This window comes from Melanerpes formicivorus, unplaced genomic scaffold (assembly GCF_026170545.1).
Source record: "Melanerpes formicivorus ecotype bairdi unplaced genomic scaffold, bMelFor1.0.p_v2 SCAF_9, whole genome shotgun sequence".
Taxonomy (NCBI): domain Eukaryota; kingdom Metazoa; phylum Chordata; class Aves; order Piciformes; family Picidae; genus Melanerpes; species Melanerpes formicivorus.
The window spans coordinates 4,045,027-4,063,295 of NW_027142361.1; the positions used below are offsets into that span (position 1 = coordinate 4,045,027).

The 18,269-nt window shown below is 44.9% G+C and overlaps 1 protein-coding gene across 1 annotated transcript in view; it reads right to left on the reverse strand.

Annotated features, from left to right (window-relative positions):
• The window catches only part of SUPT3H (SPT3 homolog, SAGA and STAGA complex component), a 690,133-nt gene that overhangs the window by 269,011 nt on the left and 402,853 nt on the right, over positions 1 to 18,269 (reverse strand). Inside the window, 3 exon segments of the mRNA XM_068143262.1 lie at positions 13,955 to 14,065; positions 16,338 to 16,526; positions 17,001 to 17,100. Coding sequence (XP_067999363.1) covers positions 13,955 to 14,065; positions 16,338 to 16,526; positions 17,001 to 17,100 — 400 coding nt within the window.

Consider the following 18,269-nt stretch of genomic DNA (forward strand, 5'->3'; position numbering starts at 1 on the left):
GCAAACTTGCTGATGACTGACTCTACCCCTTCATCCAGATCATCAACGAATATGTTGAAGAGGACAGGGCCCAGCACTGATCCCTGGGGGACACCACTGGTGACTGGCCTCCAGCTGGATGCGGCACCGTTCATGACCACTCTCTGGGCCCGGCCCTCCAGCCAGTTCCTAACCCAGCACAGAGTGTAATGGTCCAATCCATGGGCTGACAGCTTAGTCAGCAGTTTGCTGTGGGGGACGGTGTCAAAGGCCTTGCTGAAGTCTAGGTAGACCACATCCACAGGCCTCCCCACATCCACCAGGCGGGTCACCTGATCATAGAAAGAGATCAGGTTGGAGAGGCAGGATCTGCCCTTCCTGAATCCATGTTGGCTGGACCTGAGCCCTTGGCCATCCTTCAGGTGCGCAGTTATTGCCGGCAGGATAATCTGCTCCATCACTTTCCCTGGCACCGAGGTCAGGCTGACCGGCCTGTAGTTTCCAGGTTCCTCCATCCGACCCTTCTTGTGGATGGGGACCACGTTGGCCAGTTTCCAGTCATCTGGGACCTCACCAGTGAGCCAGGACTGGAGGAAAATTATGGAGAGTGGCCTAGCTAGCACATCCGCCAGCTCTCTCAGCACCCTAGGATGGATCCCATCTGGTCCCATGGACTTGTGGATATCCAAGTGGCTCAGCAGGTCCCGAACTAACTCCTCATGGATTTCCAGGGTATTACTCTGCTCCCCGACCCCATCGCCCAGCTCCGGAGGCCACTCGTCCTGAACTCCTCCTGCCTTGCTGTTAAAAATTGAGGCAAAGAAGGTGTTCAGGACCTCAGCTTTATCCTCATCCTCAGTAACTGTGTTCCCCTCCAGGTCCACTAGGGAGTTCAGGTTCTTCCTGCCCCTCTTCTTATTGTTAATATATTTATAAAAATGCTTTTTATTATCTTTGACTGAGGTGGCCAGCTTCAGTTCCAGTTGGGCCTTAGCCTCCCTAATTTTATTCCTACATAATCTAACAGCTTCCTTGAACATACCTCGAGAAGCCTTCCCCTCCTTCCAAAGGTGATACAGCCTCCTCTTCCCCCTTAAATCCTCCAGGAGCTGCTTGCTCATCCAGGCCGGTCGCCTTCCGGCACGTGGGAACCGCCAATTCCTGTGCCTTCAAGAGCTCCTGTTTGAAGTAGGTCCAACCCTCCTGAACCCCTTGGTTCATGAGGGCTGGTACCCAGGGGACTTTGCAGACAAGTTTTTTAAATAGGCTGAAGTTTGCCCTTCGGAAGTCCAAGGTGGAGGTTCTGTTGGTGCTCCTCCCAATCTCCCTGCATATTGAAAACTTCACTATCTCGTGGTCACTGCACCCTAGGCAGCCTCCCACGATCACATCTCCCACCAGCTCTTCCCTATTGCAGAACAGCAGGTCAAGCAGAGCCTGTCCCCTGGTAGGCTCGCTTAACAGCTGTGTCAGGAAGCAGTCCTCCATTCGCTCCAGGAATCTTCTGGACTGGCTCCTCCCTGCTGAATTAAGTTCCCAGCAGATATCTGGGAGGTTGAAGTCACCAACAAGGACAAGATCTGATGATCTTGAGACAGCCTCCAGTTGCTTGTAGAACAACTCATCAGCCACCTCATCCTGGTTGGGTGGTCTGTAACAGATTCCAATCAGGATGTCAGACTTGTTAGGTTGTCCTCTGATTTTGACCCACAGGCTCTCAACTACCTCATCTTCCACCACAAGTTGTGTGGCAGAGATTGACTCTCTAATATACAGAGCCACCCCTCCTCCTCTTCTCCCTCGCCTGTCTCTCCTAAAGAGCCTGTAACCCCCCATTGTAGCACTCCAATCGTGGGTGCTGTCCCACCAAGTTTCTGAGATGGCGACTACATCATAGTCGCCCTGATGGATTAGGACGTCCAACTCCTCTTGCTTGTTGCCCAGGCTGCGTGCATTGGTGTACACGCATCGCAGCTGGGTTCCTGACTTCTCAACTAACCCTACCTTGCGCCCTACTCTTACCTCTGCAGAGGGACCGTTTGCCTCACCCACCCCCTTCAGACCTAGTTTAAAGCCCTCCTAATGAGCCCTGCCAACTACAGTCAGATTGTGAAACCTCTGTATGATATGACTCGAAAGAGAAACCATTTCCACTGGGGACCTGAACAACAAGCAGCCTTTGACCAAATAAAGCATGAGGTAGTTCAAGCAATGGGTCTGGGACCTGTCCAAGATGGTCCAGACATTAAGAACATTTTGTACACGGCTGCAAGTGACAATGATCCAACCTGGTGCTTGTGGCAAAAAGCTCCAGGTGAGACACGTGGACGACCTCTTGGTTTCTGGAGTCGAGGTTACAGAGGTTCAGAGGCTAATTATAGTCCAACAGAGAAAGAAATTTTAGCTGCCTATGAAGGAGTAAAAGCATCTTCTGAAGTGATTGGAACTGAATCACAACTTATTCTAGCTCCCAGACTGCCAGTTTTGAATTGGATGTTCAAAGGCAAAGGCTCCACACCACATCATGCCACAGACTCAACATGGTCTAAGTGGATGGCTCTGATAACACAGAGAGCTCGAATGCGAAATCTTGAAAGACCTGGTCTTGTGGAGGTGGTCTCAAGTTGGCCTGAAGGTACCAACTGTGCTAAACCTCCAGAGGAGAAAGTAACTCGTGCTGAGGAAGCTCCTCCTTACAATGACCTTTCCGATGATGTAAAGAAATATGCTTTGTTCACAGACGGTTCCTGTCGTCTTGTTGGAAACAAGCGAAGGTGGAAGTCTGCAGTGTGGAGTCCAACACGCCGAGTTGCAGAGGCGAAAGATGGAGAAGGAGAATCCAGTCAGTTTGCAGAGGTAAAAGCTGTCCAGCTAGCTCTCGACGTGGCTGAACGTGAGAGATGGCCAAAGCTTTATCTCTACACCAACTCATGGATGGTAGCCAATGCTCTATGGGGTTGGCTAAAGAACTGGAAGAAGAGTGGTTGGCAGAGGAAAGGAAAACCCATTTGGATAGCAGACCTATGGCAGGACATTGCTGATTGAATCGAGAGAATTCCAGTGAAAGTGAGACACATCGATGCTCACATTCCTAAGAGCAAAGCTACTGAGGAACAGCAACACAACCATCAGGCAGATCTAGCTGCAAGAGTTTCTCAAGTAGACATGGACTCTAATCTTGATCTCGACTGGAAACACCGAGGTGAGATATTTTTAGCTCGGTGGGCTCACGATTCGTCAGGACATCAAGGCAGAGATGCAACATACCAATGGGCTCGTGACAGATCCATAGACATTTCCATGGATGCTATCACACAAGTCATCCATGACTGTGACATTTGTGCTGCTATTAAGCAGTCAAACCGAATTAAGCCCTTGTGGTATGGTGACAGATGGTCCAAATAGAAGTATGGTGAAGCTTGGCAGATTGACTACATCACTCTTCCACGTTCTCGTTCTGGTAAGCAATACGTGCTTACTATGGTAGAGGCAAACACTGGATGGTTGGAAACTTATCCAGTTCCACTTGCAACTGCACGCAACACCATTCTCGATCTGCAGAGACAAATCCTGTGGAGACACGGAACTCCAGAGAGGAGTGAGTCAGACAACGGAACTCATTTCAAGAACAACTTTGTAAAGAACTGGGCCAAAGAGCACGGTATTGAGTGGATATTGCACATTCCCTACTATGCACCAGCTTCAGGGAAGATTGAACGCTACAACGGTTTGTTGAAGACCACTCTTAAAGCCATGGGGGGTGGATCTTTGAAAAACTGGGAAAAACATTAAGCACAAGCAACCTGGCTGATAAATAGCAGAGGTTGAGTGAACGGAGCTGGACCTGCACATTCAGATTTGCTACGGAAAGTAGAAGGTGATAGAGTTCCTGTTGTTAGAGAAAAGAATCTGTTGGGTAAAACTGTTTGGGTATTTTCGCCCTCAGGAGAGGCTAAACCTGTCCAAGGGGTGGTTTCAGGTGAAGGTCCGGGTCACACTTATTGGGTAATGCAAGAGAATGGTGAAATTCAGTGTATTCCACAAAGAAATTTAACATTGGCTGAAAGAGTTTAATTTCAAACTGTTGTGCAGCTACATCGCGTCCAAAGGAAGAGTCAACGAGGAATCTACGGTGCACGAACCCTGAGATCCCTGAGAGCCCTGAGTCAACTAAGAGACCCTGAGAATCCCTGTTTCCCTTTGCTTCGTCGGTGAAGAAATGAACTGTTTTCCATTTTTCTCATTTTCTGATTTTCTTGGACTTTTGAATCATCTACATCTGAGCATAGCCGGAATGGACTATGAACTTTACTCACGAACTGCAAATATCATTTTGGACTGGATGGACAGTATGAACAGCCAATGAAATTGTTTAGAAGGGGTGGACTGTGGCCATTTGAGGGTGTCCCCTTAAGAAAGGGAATATGGTGGATGGATGTTTGTAAATGAAAAAGAAGGATCTAAACTAATTTCTTTGGTAGATTAGGAGGAAGCACCTTCTGAACTGGGAGTGCAGCAAAGTTTCCTGGGAATTCCTGCACTTTTGCAGTCAGTTCTGTCTTCCCCCTCCTTCGGTAGCAGCAGCTCGCTGTTTCTGAGCTTTCGTCCAAGGTTTGACCTTGAAACTGATAAACTGCAAGGCCTGTATTAACTGCTTTCCAATTAACACATAACTGCTTCTAACTTTCTCCTCTTTCCTCTCTTTCTAACCCCTCTCTGGGGAAAGGGGGAGAGAAGGGGGAGCTGAGGTGGGAAACCCCCTCAGCAGAGGGGGGAACTCTCATTTCGGTGCTTTGTTGTATATTTCTGCATATACTGTAAATATTGTAAATTTTGTATATATTCCCCTGCGTTTCCCTGCTTTGTAAATATACAGCACCCATTGCTTTGCTAATTCAGCTGTGAGGTCTTTTTCCCTCTCCCTTCAATTTTTCTTTCCCTTTACTTTGCAGGGGGGAGGGAGGAGGCTTTGAGGCTTTACCCTTCCAACCCTACGACAAAGTCCTATACAGAGAGAGTGATTGCCCATTGGAATGGGCTGCCCAAGGAAGTGGTGGAGTCACCATCATTGGAGGTTTTCAGGAGGAGACTTGATGGGGTGCTTGGTGCCATGGGTTAGTTGTTTAGGTGGGTTGGATTGGTTGATGGTTTGGACGTGATGATCTTGAAGGTCTCTTCCAACCTGGTTTGGTTTATTCTAAATAAAGGTTTATTCTAAATAATTTCCCACCATCTCCATTCTCCAGGCCTCAGCTATATTCAGTGAATCTGGGGCAGCAATAGTTCCAACATACTCATTGTCTTTTCCTAATTTTTTATTGATTAAAAGTATTATAAAATATTTTGGTTTGGATTACCCTGAGGAACAGCAGATAATTCAAATTACTTAGAATCTTAAAGAAAAACATGCTACATTTCCTAAGAGCACCAAACAATATCTGAGACCTCGGAGTCTGAACATATTTTTTATTACAGCCAAATTATGAATCCCTAAAAGTGAAGTTTAAATAATGGAAGTATTGGAATGACTTTAACTATAGAAGCACAAATAGCTCTGTTAATAATTAGGAGTTTAAGAAAAATATGCACATTTTACAATTTTTCACATTACAAAGAAGGCCTGGTTTATTCTAAATTCTAAAATTCTAGTTTTCTTGTAAAGGGTTGCAGTATCAGTGTCATTGTACTTGAGATCCTGGGATAGACTGAGCTGATGTTTAATTACTGGGCACTCAGGATTATTCTACCTCCTTAACTATCGAAAGGAAGAATAAGAAAAAGAATGTGTTTAGCAGAGTACAACTACAAATAGATGTTATAGAATAATATTAGACTATTCTTATATACCAATTTTATACCAAATATAAATTAATCTCATAACATAAGTTCATTAATCTTAAGTAAACATATTTCCCATTTTCCTTGACCAAGGAAGCAAAATTTAGCCTGAAATCATAGAATTATAGCATGATCTGGATTGGAATGGACCTCCAAAGATTACCTAGCCCAACTAGCCCTGCAGTAAATGCAGGGGCATCCTCAACTAGTTCCGGCTGTCCAGAGCCCTGTTGAGCCTCACTTTGAGTATCTCTGGGGATGGGGCCCCAACCACCTGCCCAGGCAACCTGTTCCAGTGTTCCACCATCCTCATGGTAATGAACTTGTTTCTAACATCCAGTCTAAATCTGCTCTTCTCCAGTTTGAAGCCATTGCCACTCATCCTATCATTGCAGGCCTTTGTAAAAGTCTCTCTCCATCCTTCTTGTAGGCCCCCTTCAGGTACTGGAAGGCTGCTATTTGATCTCCCTGGAGCCTCCTCTTCTCCAGATGAACAACCCCAGGGTCCTCAGCCTGTCTTCATAGCTGAGGTGCTCTAATCCCCTGATCATTTTTGTGGCCCTCCTCTGGGCCCACTCCATCAAGTCCATGTCCTTTCTATATTGAGGTCTTCAGACCTGGATGCAGTACTCCAGGTGAGGTCTCACCAGAGCAAAGAGAAATGGCAGAATCACCATGCTGGCTGTCTTGAATCACCTCCCTGTCCTCCATGTGCCTCAGTATGGCATTAGGAGGATCTGTTCCATGATATTCCCAGGCATAGAGGTGAAGCTGACAGGTCAATAGTTCCCAGGGTCCTCCTTTGTACCCTTTTAAAAAATGGGTGCAATGTTTCCTTTCTTCCAGTGACCAGGGACCTCACCTTACTGCCAGGACTTCTCAAATATCATGGAGAGTGGCTTGGCGACTGCATCATCTAGTTCCTTCAGGACTCTCGGATGTGTTTCATGAGGCCCCATGGACTTGCATGTCTTCAGGTTCCTCAGATGATCACACACCTTGTCTTCACTTACAGTGAGAGGGACTTTGTCTCCCTGGTCTCCACCTTGTGGGCCATCAACATGAGAGCCATGAGGAGAGGGGGTGCCATTGAAGACTAAGGCAAAAAATCTCATCCATTGTTACTAGTTCCCCACTGTTGCCCCTCAAGGGAGGTACAATCTCTTCAACCTTCCTTTTCTGGTTTACATACCAGTAAAAACCTTTCTGGGTTTTCTTTACATCCCTTGCCAAGCTCAGTTCCAGCTGTGCCTTGGCCTTCCTGACCTTGTCCCTACACTGCTGGGCAACGTCCCTATAGTTTTCCCAGGATGCCTGTCCCTTCTTCCATTTCCTGTGTAGTCCCAGCTTGCCCATTAGTTTGACCAGCAGGTCATGACTCAGCCATGGTGGTCTCATGCTTTCCTTGCCTGTTTTCTTACACGTGAGGATTGAGATCTCTTGTGCTCTATAGAAATCATCCTTAAAGATCTGGGGTTCTGTTCTGCTTCCTTGTCCCTGAGGGCCATTTCTCATGGGGTCCTATTTACTAATTCCTGGAAGAGCTGGCAGTTTGCTTTTCTAAAATTCAGGGTCCTAATTACACTTTTTATGGGCTTCATACCCCTTAGGACAGTGAACTGCACTAATGCATGATCACTGCACCCCAGGCTGCCTTCAACTTTGATATCCAGGATTACTTCACTTACATTTGTGACCAACAGGACCAATAATGCATCCCCTCATGTAGGGCTGTTAATTTCTTAAGAAGTTGCCATCTAGGCACTCTAGGAGCCTCCTGGATTGCCTACAGCTAGATGTGCTACTTTTCCAACAGATGTCAGGGTGGTTAAAATCCCCTAGAAAGATGAGAGCCTCTGATTGTGATGTCTCCTTGAGCTGGAGAGGAGGAACTGATTGGGCTCTACTGATTGGGTAGCCTGTAGTAGACTCCTATCACAAGGCTCCCTTTGTGAAATGAACCTATACACATAGCACCTCTCACTTCCTTCAATACACAGACCATAGAGAAAGAAATTCAGGTGCTGCACATGGAATTGCATCATTCCATGTGATGATGAGTTATGTATTTCCCATTCTTGTCTTGCAAAATTATATGGACCTATTTAAAAAACAAATAATTTCAATGTTTCATAAGAGAATGGATGATGCTTTAGATTAGGTTTAAGGGTGAAAACGTCTGAAAGTGTGACTTTACTGAATCTAGTGGTAGATGTCCATTTGATATTTCTCTCTGCAGTTTTTCAAGTGTCACCACAGAATCACAAGAAGCACACTGAGTAAAGGCACCTGTCCTTATGGTTCTGCCAACCTGTCTAGAAGGTCACATAGATACATAAAGAAACGATTGTGAAGACAGAGGCAACAGAAGAAAGCAGAAGCCATTCAAAGAAATGTTTCCGCAGTACTGTTCAAAAGGTCAAAAGAAGCATCAACCTACCTTCATGCTTTCTGTGCCTGTAAGAAACTTATAGGAAGTCCATTTTGGACAACTGTGAGAGCAATGTTTGTCCTCAAAGATGACAATAAGGGCACTGACAGGAAAAGTGAACAGATTTGCAGACCTAATTGCATACTGTATAATATGTCTCAAAACGCTATTCCTGAACTTTTTAATTAAAAAAAAGTAATCATATTACAGCTCTACAACATAGGGTTTTAAACTAGTTTCGAAGGGGGAAGGGGCTAAAACCAGTCCCCCAGGGAGGAGTCTGGGGGTGATAAGCCAGAGCCAGAGGTGAAACCAGCAGCCCGGATGAAGTGCATGTACACTAATGCACGAAGCATGGGCAACAAACAAGAGGAGCTGGAAGCCTTGCTGCAGCAGGAAAGTTATGATGTAGTTGCCATCACAGAGACGTGGTGGGATGACTCACATGACTGGAGTGCTGCAATTGATGGCTACAGGCTCTTCAGGAGAGACAGGCAAGGAAGAAGGGGTGGAGGGGTGGCCCTTTACATCAGGAAGGCACTAGATGCCATTCAGCTGCAGATCAGGGACCATCAGGTTGAGTGCCTGTGAGTGAGAATTAGAGGGAAGGCCAACAGGGCTGACATCCTGGTTGGAGTCTGTTATAGACCACCCAACCAGGAGGAAGATGTTGATGAGTCATTCTATAGGCATCTTAAGGCTGTCTCAAGATCGCCTGACCTTGTTCTCATGGGCGACTTCAACTTGCCTGATATCTGCTGGGATCTTAACATAGCAGAGAGGAGGCAATCTAGGAGGTTCTTAGAATGCATGGAGGACAGCTTCTTATCCCAGGTGCTGCGTGAGCCTACGAGGGGTAAGGCTATGCTTGACCTCCTCTTCACCAATAGGGAAGGGCTGGTTGGTGATGTGGTGGTCGGAGGGTGTTTAGGGGCCAGTGACCACGAGATAATTGAATTTTTGGTATTTGGTCAAGCTAAGAGGGGTAGCAAGATGACCTCCACTCTGGACTTCCAGAGGGCAGACTTCAGGCTACTCAAGGAACTAATTCAGAGGGTTCCTTGAGATAAAGCCCTTAATAATAAAGGGGTCCAGGAGGGCTGGACCTACTTCAAGGAAGAATTGTTGAAGGCGCAGGGACAGGCTGTGACAATGTGCCGGAAGATGAGCCGCCAGGGCAGATGGCCAGCCTGGATGGGTAATGAACTTTTAATAGAACTAAGGGAAAAAAAGAGGGTGTATCATCTTTGGAACAAAGGGGAGGCAACCCATGAAAAATTTAAGGATGTTGCTAGGTCTGGTAGGAAGAAAATTAGGGAGGCAAAAGCGCATTTGGAGCTTAGACTGGCCTCTGCTGTGAAGGACAACAAAGAGTCCTTCTATAAGTACATTAATAGCAAGAGGAAGGGCAGAGACAACCTCCACTCCTTGGTGGACACGGAGGGGAACGTTGTGATAAGGGATGAGGAAAAGGCAGAGATACTTAACACCTTCTTTGCCTCAATTTTTACTAGCAGGACAGAATGTCTTCCAGATAGCTGGCCTCCAGAGCAGGCAGAAGGAGCCAGGGAGCAGCATAGTTTTCCACTGTTCCAAAATGGGGTAGTTGGTGATCTGCTCAGCCGCCTGGATCCCCACAAGTCCATGGGACCAGATGGGATCCATCCTAGGGTGCTGAGGGAGCTGGCAAAGGAGCTGGCCAAGCCGCTCTCCATCATTTTTCAGCAGTCCTGGCCCGCTGGAGATGTCCCAGAGGACTGGAAGCTGGCCAATTTTGTGCCCATCCACAAGAAGTGCCGGTTGGATGAGCCAGGGAATTATAGGCCTGTCAGCCTGACCTCAGTGCCAGGCAAGATCATGGAACAAGTCATCCTGAGTGCAATCACACAGCACTTACAGAATGGCCAAGGGATCAGGCCCAGCCAGCAGGGATTTAGGAAGGGCAGGTCCTGCCTGACCAACCTGATCTCCTTCTATTATCAGGTGACCCGCCTGGTGGATGTGGGGAGGCCTGTGGATGTGGTCTACCTGGACCTCAGCAAGGCCTTTGACACTGTCCCCCATAGCAAACTCCTGGCCAAGCTGTCAGCCCATGGCTTGGATGGGAGCACACTGCGATGGGCTAGGAACTGGCTGGAGGGCCGAGCCCAGAGAGTGGTGGTGAATGATGCCACATCCAGCTGGTGGCCAGTCAGTAGTGGAGTCCCCCAGGGATTAGTGCTGGGGGTACTTGGTTGCATGGTTTAGTTGATTAGGTGGTGTTGGATGATAGGTTGGATGCGATGATCTTGAAGGTCTCTTCCAACCTGGTCTATTCTATTCTATTCTATTCTATTCTATTCTATTCTATTCTATTCTATTCTATTCTATTAACATCTGTGTGTATCTAGAAGACAAACCAAATTTCCTTCTTCACTCTTGGCTTGTTTAGAGGGAACAAGATCTGCCCTTCTCATCAGCCACATTGACAGTAGGTAATGTCAACAAATCAAATTATTCAGTCAGTTATACTCTCTGGGAAGTTCTCACGTTTGCAGGAAATTAGAAACCCCAAACACAAACCCAGCAAAAGACAGTATTTTGTTATACCTTGTCGTTGCAGAGGATTTTTAGAATAGAATAGAATAGAATAAACCAGGTTGGAAGAGACCTTCAAGATCATCGCGTCCAACCTATCACCCAACACCACCTAATCAACTAACCCATGTAACCAAGCACCCTGTCAAGTCTCCTCCTGAACACCTCCAGTGACGGCGACTCCACCACCTCCCCGGGCAGTCCATTCCAATGGGCAATCACTCTCTCTGTGTAAAACTTCCTCCTGACCTCCAGCCTGAACTTCCCCTGGCGCAGCCTGAGACTGTGTCCTCTTGTTCTGGTGCTGGCTGCCTGGGAGAAGAGACCAACCTCTACCTGTTTACAACCCCCCTTCAGGTAGTTGTAGAGAGTAATGAGGTCACCCCTGAGTCTCCTCCTCTCCAGGCTAAGCAGCCCCAGCTCCCTCAGTCTCTCCTCATAGGGCTTGTGTTCCAAGCCCCTCACTAACTTCGTTGCCCTTCTCTGGACTCATTCCAGCAAGTCAACATCCTTCCTAAACTGAGGGGCCCAGAACTGGACACAGTACTCGAGGTGTGGCCTAACCAGTGCAGTGTACAGGGGCAGAATGACCTCCCTGCTCCTGCTGGCCACACTGTTCTTAATGCAGGCCAGGATGCCATTGGCCCTCCTGGCCACCTGGGCACACTGCAAGCTCATGTTCATCTTACCATCAACCAGCACCCCCAGGTCCCTCTCTGCCTGGCTGCTCTCCAGCCACTCTGACCCCAGCCTGTAGCACTGCATGGGGTTGTTGTGGCCAATGTGCAGAACCTGGCACTTGGATGCATTAAATCTCATGCCGTTGGACTCTGCCCATCTGTCCAGCCTGTCGAGGTCTCTCTGCAAAGCCTCTCCACCCTCCAGCAGATCAACTCCTGCCCCAAGCTTGGTGTCATCAGCAAATTTACTGACGATGGACTCAATGCCCTCATCCAGATCATCAATAAAGATGTTAAAGAGGATGGGGCCCAGCACTGATCCCTGGGGGACTCCACTACTGACTGGCCGCCAGCTGCATGTGGCACCATTCACCACCACTCTCTGGGTTCGGCCATCCAGCCAGTTCCTAACCCAGCTCAGAGTGCTGCTGTCCAAGCCATGGGCTGACAGCTTGGCCAGCAGTTTGCTATGGGGGACGGTGTCAAAGGCCTTGCTGAGGTCCAGGTAGACCACATCCACAGGCCTCCCCACATCCTCCAGGCGGGTCACCTGATCATAGAAGGAGATCAGGTTGGTCAGGCAGGACCTGCCCTTCCTAAATCCATGTTGGCTGAGCCTGATCCCTTGGCCATCCTCTAAGTGCTGTGTGATTGCACTCAGGATGACCTGTTCCATGATCTTGCCTGGCACTGAGGTCAGGCTAACAGGCCTATAATTCCCTGGCTCATCCAACTGGCCCTTCTTGTGGATGGGCACCACGTTGGCCAGCTTCCAGTCCTCTGGGACATCTCCAGTGGGCCAGGACTGCTGAAAAATGATGGAGAGCGGCTTGGCCAGCTCCTCTGACAGCTCCCTCAGCACCCTAGGATGGATCCCATCTGGTCCCATGGACTTGTGGGGATCCAGGCGGCTGAGCAGATCACCAACTACCCCATTTTGGAACAGGGGAAAACTATGCTGCTCCCTGGCTCCTTCTGCCAGCTCTGGAGGCCAGCCGTCTGGAAGACATTCTGTCCTTCTTGTAAAAATTGAGGCAAAGAAGGTGTTAAGTATCTCTGCCTTTTCCTCTTCCCTTATCACAACGTTCCCCTCCGTGTCCACCAAGGAGTGGAGGTTGTCTCTGCCCTTCCTCTTGCTATTAATGTATTTATAGAAGGACTTTTTGTTGTCCTTCACAGCAGAGGCCAGTCTAAGCTCCAAATGCGCTTTTGCCTCCCTAATTTTCTTCCTGCAAGACCTGGCAACATCCTTAAATTTTTCACGGGTTGCCTCACCTTTGTTCCAAAGGTGATACACCCTCTTTTTTTCCCTTAGTTCCATTAAAAGTTCTTTAACCATCCAGGCTGGCCGTCTGCCCCGGCGGCTCATCTTCCGGCACATTGGCACAGCCTGTCCCTGAGCCTTCAACACTCTGGTTATTAATTAGCCAAACCACTTTTAGTGAAGGTTAGAGAAGGAACTCTTTTCTACTTTATAATAAATACATTTTCTTTTCATAATCTATTGACATGTTCTTGGTGGCATCTTTTCTGCTTCTGCTAAAGACAGTTATCTACTTTCTGTTCCTCACTTCCAAAATCAAGGCTCACTATTTCCTTCATATTTATGGTCTTCATATATTCCTGTATATTTTTTGTGAGATTAATTTCCTCTAATTGAGAATAATTCTGCTTCCTAATATCTCTCCAAACCCAGACAATTTCTTCCTTATATTTAGGAACTCAGATGCAGCTTGTTGGGTTTTGTTTTGTTGGGGTTTTTTCCTATAATGATTTATTTTGGGTTTTTTTTCCTGAGTATAGACATTCTGAGGTAAGCAAGGAAGAACTCCCAATTTATGGCATTGGAGAGAGACTACTTTCATATTTTGATTAGTTAAAAAAATTGAATTGAAAAATTGTTTGCCTGCTCCAAACAATGGATTTGCAATTTTCATAGAAAAAAATGATGGCTAAACCTCATAAGCCATCAGTGTTTTACCACAAAACTCAGTTCTATTACATTTTAGTGGAGGTTCAAAGTTGTCTAAAGAAATAATTCTCTTCTTTCTCCAACCGTAAATGTGTCACTTGAGAGTTCAACTTCCAATAGGACCAGTATCTGACACACAATATAAAGTGCTCCTCAACATATTGGAATACATATAATTTGAAATAACTGTAAGCCTAAACTTTGCAAAAACAAAAATTCAAACACTAACAAAAAAGCATATTTTGTAATCGAAAGAAAATAATATTTAAAAGGAAAAAACCCACGTTTTTGTCTTTCCAAAATGAGACAAAAATTACTAAGTTTTATTTCCCAAGAGAATTATGCCACTTTTATAAAGAAAATTACAGTCACCACAAATTGCTCTCAACAATTCCAAGGCTTCTTCATTTGACCACTTGAAAATCAAAGTTCTTTAAGATTATAAATATAACTTTTAATAACTCTGTTATTACGTACTGTGAATGGGGAAAGGGGGCCAATCTTGTGGCCATAGCGTCGAATAGCCTCTCTGATGTGGCTGGGCTGGATGGCATCACTTTGAGCCTCTATACCACAAGCTGCAGTGCTCTGCAACAGAAAAACACATAAATTGTTACTAAATCAAAAACACACAACAGACCTACAGTGCATAAAGTATGAAAATAAACCTTTATAAGATGGACCTTTTTTTTTATCTGAGAATACACATCCGTGCAGCCACACACTACATTAGAGAAAAAAAAAGCTATTAACAAATCAAAGAGGACTTTTACATGAACTTTGCGTAAGAGACCCAAGGAACACCATATTTGTCCTCTTAAATCTTTCACCTAGCGCTGCTGTATGTTGCAATTGAAAAGAGCAGAAAATGTTCAAACAAAAATGAAAGGATCATATAAGTTGCACGTAATAACCACAGAAACTATTTTTAAAACATTTCAAGCTCTCATTATGATGTCAAGGAGTGGGCAAAATATTGAACAAGTACCCAAAGTGGAAAGCAATTTGACACCAAAATCACCATTGAGTAATAACAGACTGAAATTTGAACAAAATGTGACATAATAGAGTTAGAGGGACACAAAACAATTTTAATTACCTCAAACTGACATGCTCTCAAATTAATTTTTGGATTGAGATAGATAGAAAAAAATGCTAATTCACTGCTACCTGGTCCATTGATTTTACAAAAATATCTCCAGGATTTTAAATATTTATTCTTTTCTCACTGCTAGTTAAACTGAAATGTTGGTTAAGGCTCTATCTAGACACAACTATTTGCCAGAATTCAGGCAGCTTATCAGAATGATGGCTACTTGGTAATAAATTAATGAAAATTATATTAGTGAATGTACTAAGAATGACAAAAAGTGAAAACGAACACTGTAGTTTAATGCACACAAATATGCTCCCCCTCATACACTTACAGCATATACTAATGCTTTCATATTATTTCTGAAGAGTGCTGAGTCTGCTGGAGCTTGTGTGTGTATACACAGAATTATTCATAATAGGATGACAGATTCTTCCCTTGCTGCTTGACATTTATAAGGGAACATGAAACTCAAATATTTTCTGCTGGACTGGGCTTTCATGGACTAAGAAAAACATTCTTCACTAAGTTAACTTGTTTGTCTCAATATTTCAGTTATATCCAGGATATACCTAACCAAATTGGATAAGACATGGGAACATTTCATTAAAACTGTGCACTTTGCAGAATATAATTATTTTTAAAAGCATTAAGTCAAACATTAGGAATTTAAAATAAACTCACAACACTAGTGAAATATGATGTATCAAAAACTACATCTCCAGCTAAATTCTTATTCCTAGGAATGGATATCAACCACAGAAACATAACATAATCAAATATATTATAAAAAAGGAAGAGTAAAATGCAAAAGTCTTCAGAGAGGTTTATAGGATCCACTAAAGGCTTTTTAAATGGAGTATTTTAAGGGCAGAGAGAACGCGGAAGGTGTCCCTGCCCATGGCAGGAGGTTGAAACTAGAGGGTTTTTAAGGTCCCTTCCAACCCAAATCATCCTAAGATTCGATGATCTGCAGCACTGACATTAGAAAGAGAAAATACATATTTTTCTGTCTGCCACTGTAAAAATCACTGATTGAATTGCATACAAAATGAGTTTTAGGAGAATAATAATACCTAGAAGAAAATCACAAGTCACTCCATTGCTTTGCAGCAAAATGAGTACTGCCATCACATTTTTTCCAAGAAGCCCTACATGACTAGCACAGCGCTTCCTACCCAGGTTATTTAATCAACTTTATTTCCCTTGTGGTTTTAAGGTACATATATCTCCCTCAGATAGAATTCCAAGGGTCTACAACAGAAAACAGGAATTTTAATATTTACATTTTACATCTGAATATTGAGAAAACCATATTTTACGCAAAGTAAACAAATATTTAGATTGAATGCAACTAACTGGCATAAAAGTAAAGCAGGTCAGGCAAAGTTGTTATACGCAAAGAAGGCAGTTGCCTAAGGCTGCTGACAGCAGGAAAATCATAACCATCTCTTTGCCTACTTTGCTTATGTTTTGGCCCTCAATGCCAATTCCTACTGTCAGAGAAGGGGATGATTGTTTGGGGTGGCTTCTACTGCTGCAGCTATATACGAGCAGTTTGTCTTAGAAGCAGCAGTTGTTAACAAAACTCAGTTTGCAGGCATTACTGAGAAGCCATAGCCTGACAGGGAAAACACCAAACCACACATTTGGCTCTAAAATAACATTAGTAGCTAGCATCTGACATGGGTTAAAATTAATATTTAACATGAGACGTTATTTTCTGAACAAGCTTTGGTATAATTTTCAGACTTCTGCACCAAATACCTTTTTTCTTTTCCTTTGTTTGGATTTGGTGGAGTCCTGTCCAACTCCACCATTCCCCAGGCCTCCTGATGGGGTTTTCCCAATATGTTGCTGTCCTGCTGATGCTGGAGGTGTGGGTGTAGGTGGTGGTGTGTTTTCAGGAGAGTCAAGACTAGTCTTCACACTTGTAGATTGCCCTAAGAGATGTGGCTATAAAAGCAAAATGTCAAAGAACCATTGTATAATCAAACCACACAAAAAAATTATTGCCTCTTAGATCTATTGCTAGAAGACATTTAATACAGAATTCAGTTTGCTTATTTTAGAGGTCACTATAATACATGCCTCAGAGCAATGCATGCAATACAGGAGTTACTTCACTTGCCACTGTTATAAACTTTAAGCTCCAAATCTGCAATAAAAAGAACCTTCAGTACAGGAGAAGGAATTTCCACCCATGAAAAGAGCATTGATATTTAAATATAAAGATGCTGCTAAGAATTTAAAATTTGTAGCTATAATTTAATGTACTTCCATATAAATCCATAACTACAATGTTCATAAACTCAACAACAGAATTATCTATACCAGATAAAATGACATCTACTTTGAAAGAAATAAACTTCCAAATAAACGTTAAAATAAAACATAGAATACATTAATCTGTGAAAAGGCAAGGTTTACCTCAGTAGAGTTGTGATACTGTATGAAGGTGGCAGATATGGCGTGACTGAATGGGTCACCAGCTTTGGGAGCCATGTCTTGCTTAACCAAAGTCCACCAACTGAAGAGGCAAAACCAGCCAGGAAACAGGTATGTTTACTGACACAATACTTTGTTTGAATGCCATTGTAACAATAAAGAGAGAGGAGTTGTGGTTTGAGGCAGATTATTTTAGTGTTTCTAGTTGAAAAAAAAAGTTACTCAGAGATATTTCAGCCCAAGGAACCTTCCCCCCCCCAAACTTCTGTAAATTTATGGAGTAAACTATCTACCCAAGAGGGCTCAGTTTGGCACAAAGGTAATGTTTTGTTTTCCAGGAAATCTTACTTTTTAATCCATTTGTGCAATGGGTTTGAATGAGCCTCAGTGCACTGCCAAAGGTCACATAGCAAAGTATGTGGTTTCAGTCTGGACTTGAATAAAGTTCGTGCTGTACTCCATTCTCTAACTCTACTACAAAACATTTCTATTTGTGCATCATTTAGAATAGAATAAACCTTTATTTAGAATAAACCAAAACAGGTTGGAAGAGACCTTCAAGATCATCGCGTCCAACCCATCAACCAATCCAACCCACCTAAACAACTAACCCATGGCACCAAGCACCCCATCAAGTCTCCTCTGAAAAACCTCCAATGACGGTGACTCCACCACCTCCTTGGGCAGCCCATTCCAATGGGCAATCACTCTCTCTGTATAGAACTTCTTCCTAACATCCAACCTGAACCTCGCCTGGTGCAGCCTGAGACTGTGTCCTCTTGTTCTGGTACTGGCTGCCTGGGAGAAGAGACCATCATCAGCCTGTCTACAACCTCCCTTCAGGTAGTTGTAGAGAGTGATAAGGTCACCCCTGAGTCTCCTCCTCTCCAGGCTAAGCAACCCCAGCTCCCTCAGCCTCTCCTCATAGGGCTTCTGTTCCAAATCCCTCACCAACTTCGTTGCCCTTCTCTGGACTCGTTCCAGCAAGTCAACATCCTTCCCAAACTGAGGGGCCCAGAACTGGACACAGTACACAAGGTGTGGCCTAACCAGTGCAGTGTACAGGGGCAGAATGACCTCCCTGCTCCTGCTGGCCACACTGTTCCTGATGCAGGCCAGGATGCCATTGGCCCTCTTGGCCACCTGGGCACACTGCAGGCTCATGTTCAGCCTACCATGGACCAGTACCCCCAGGTCCCTCTCTGCCTGGCCGCTCTCCAGCCACTCTGACCCCAGCCTGTAGCACTGCAT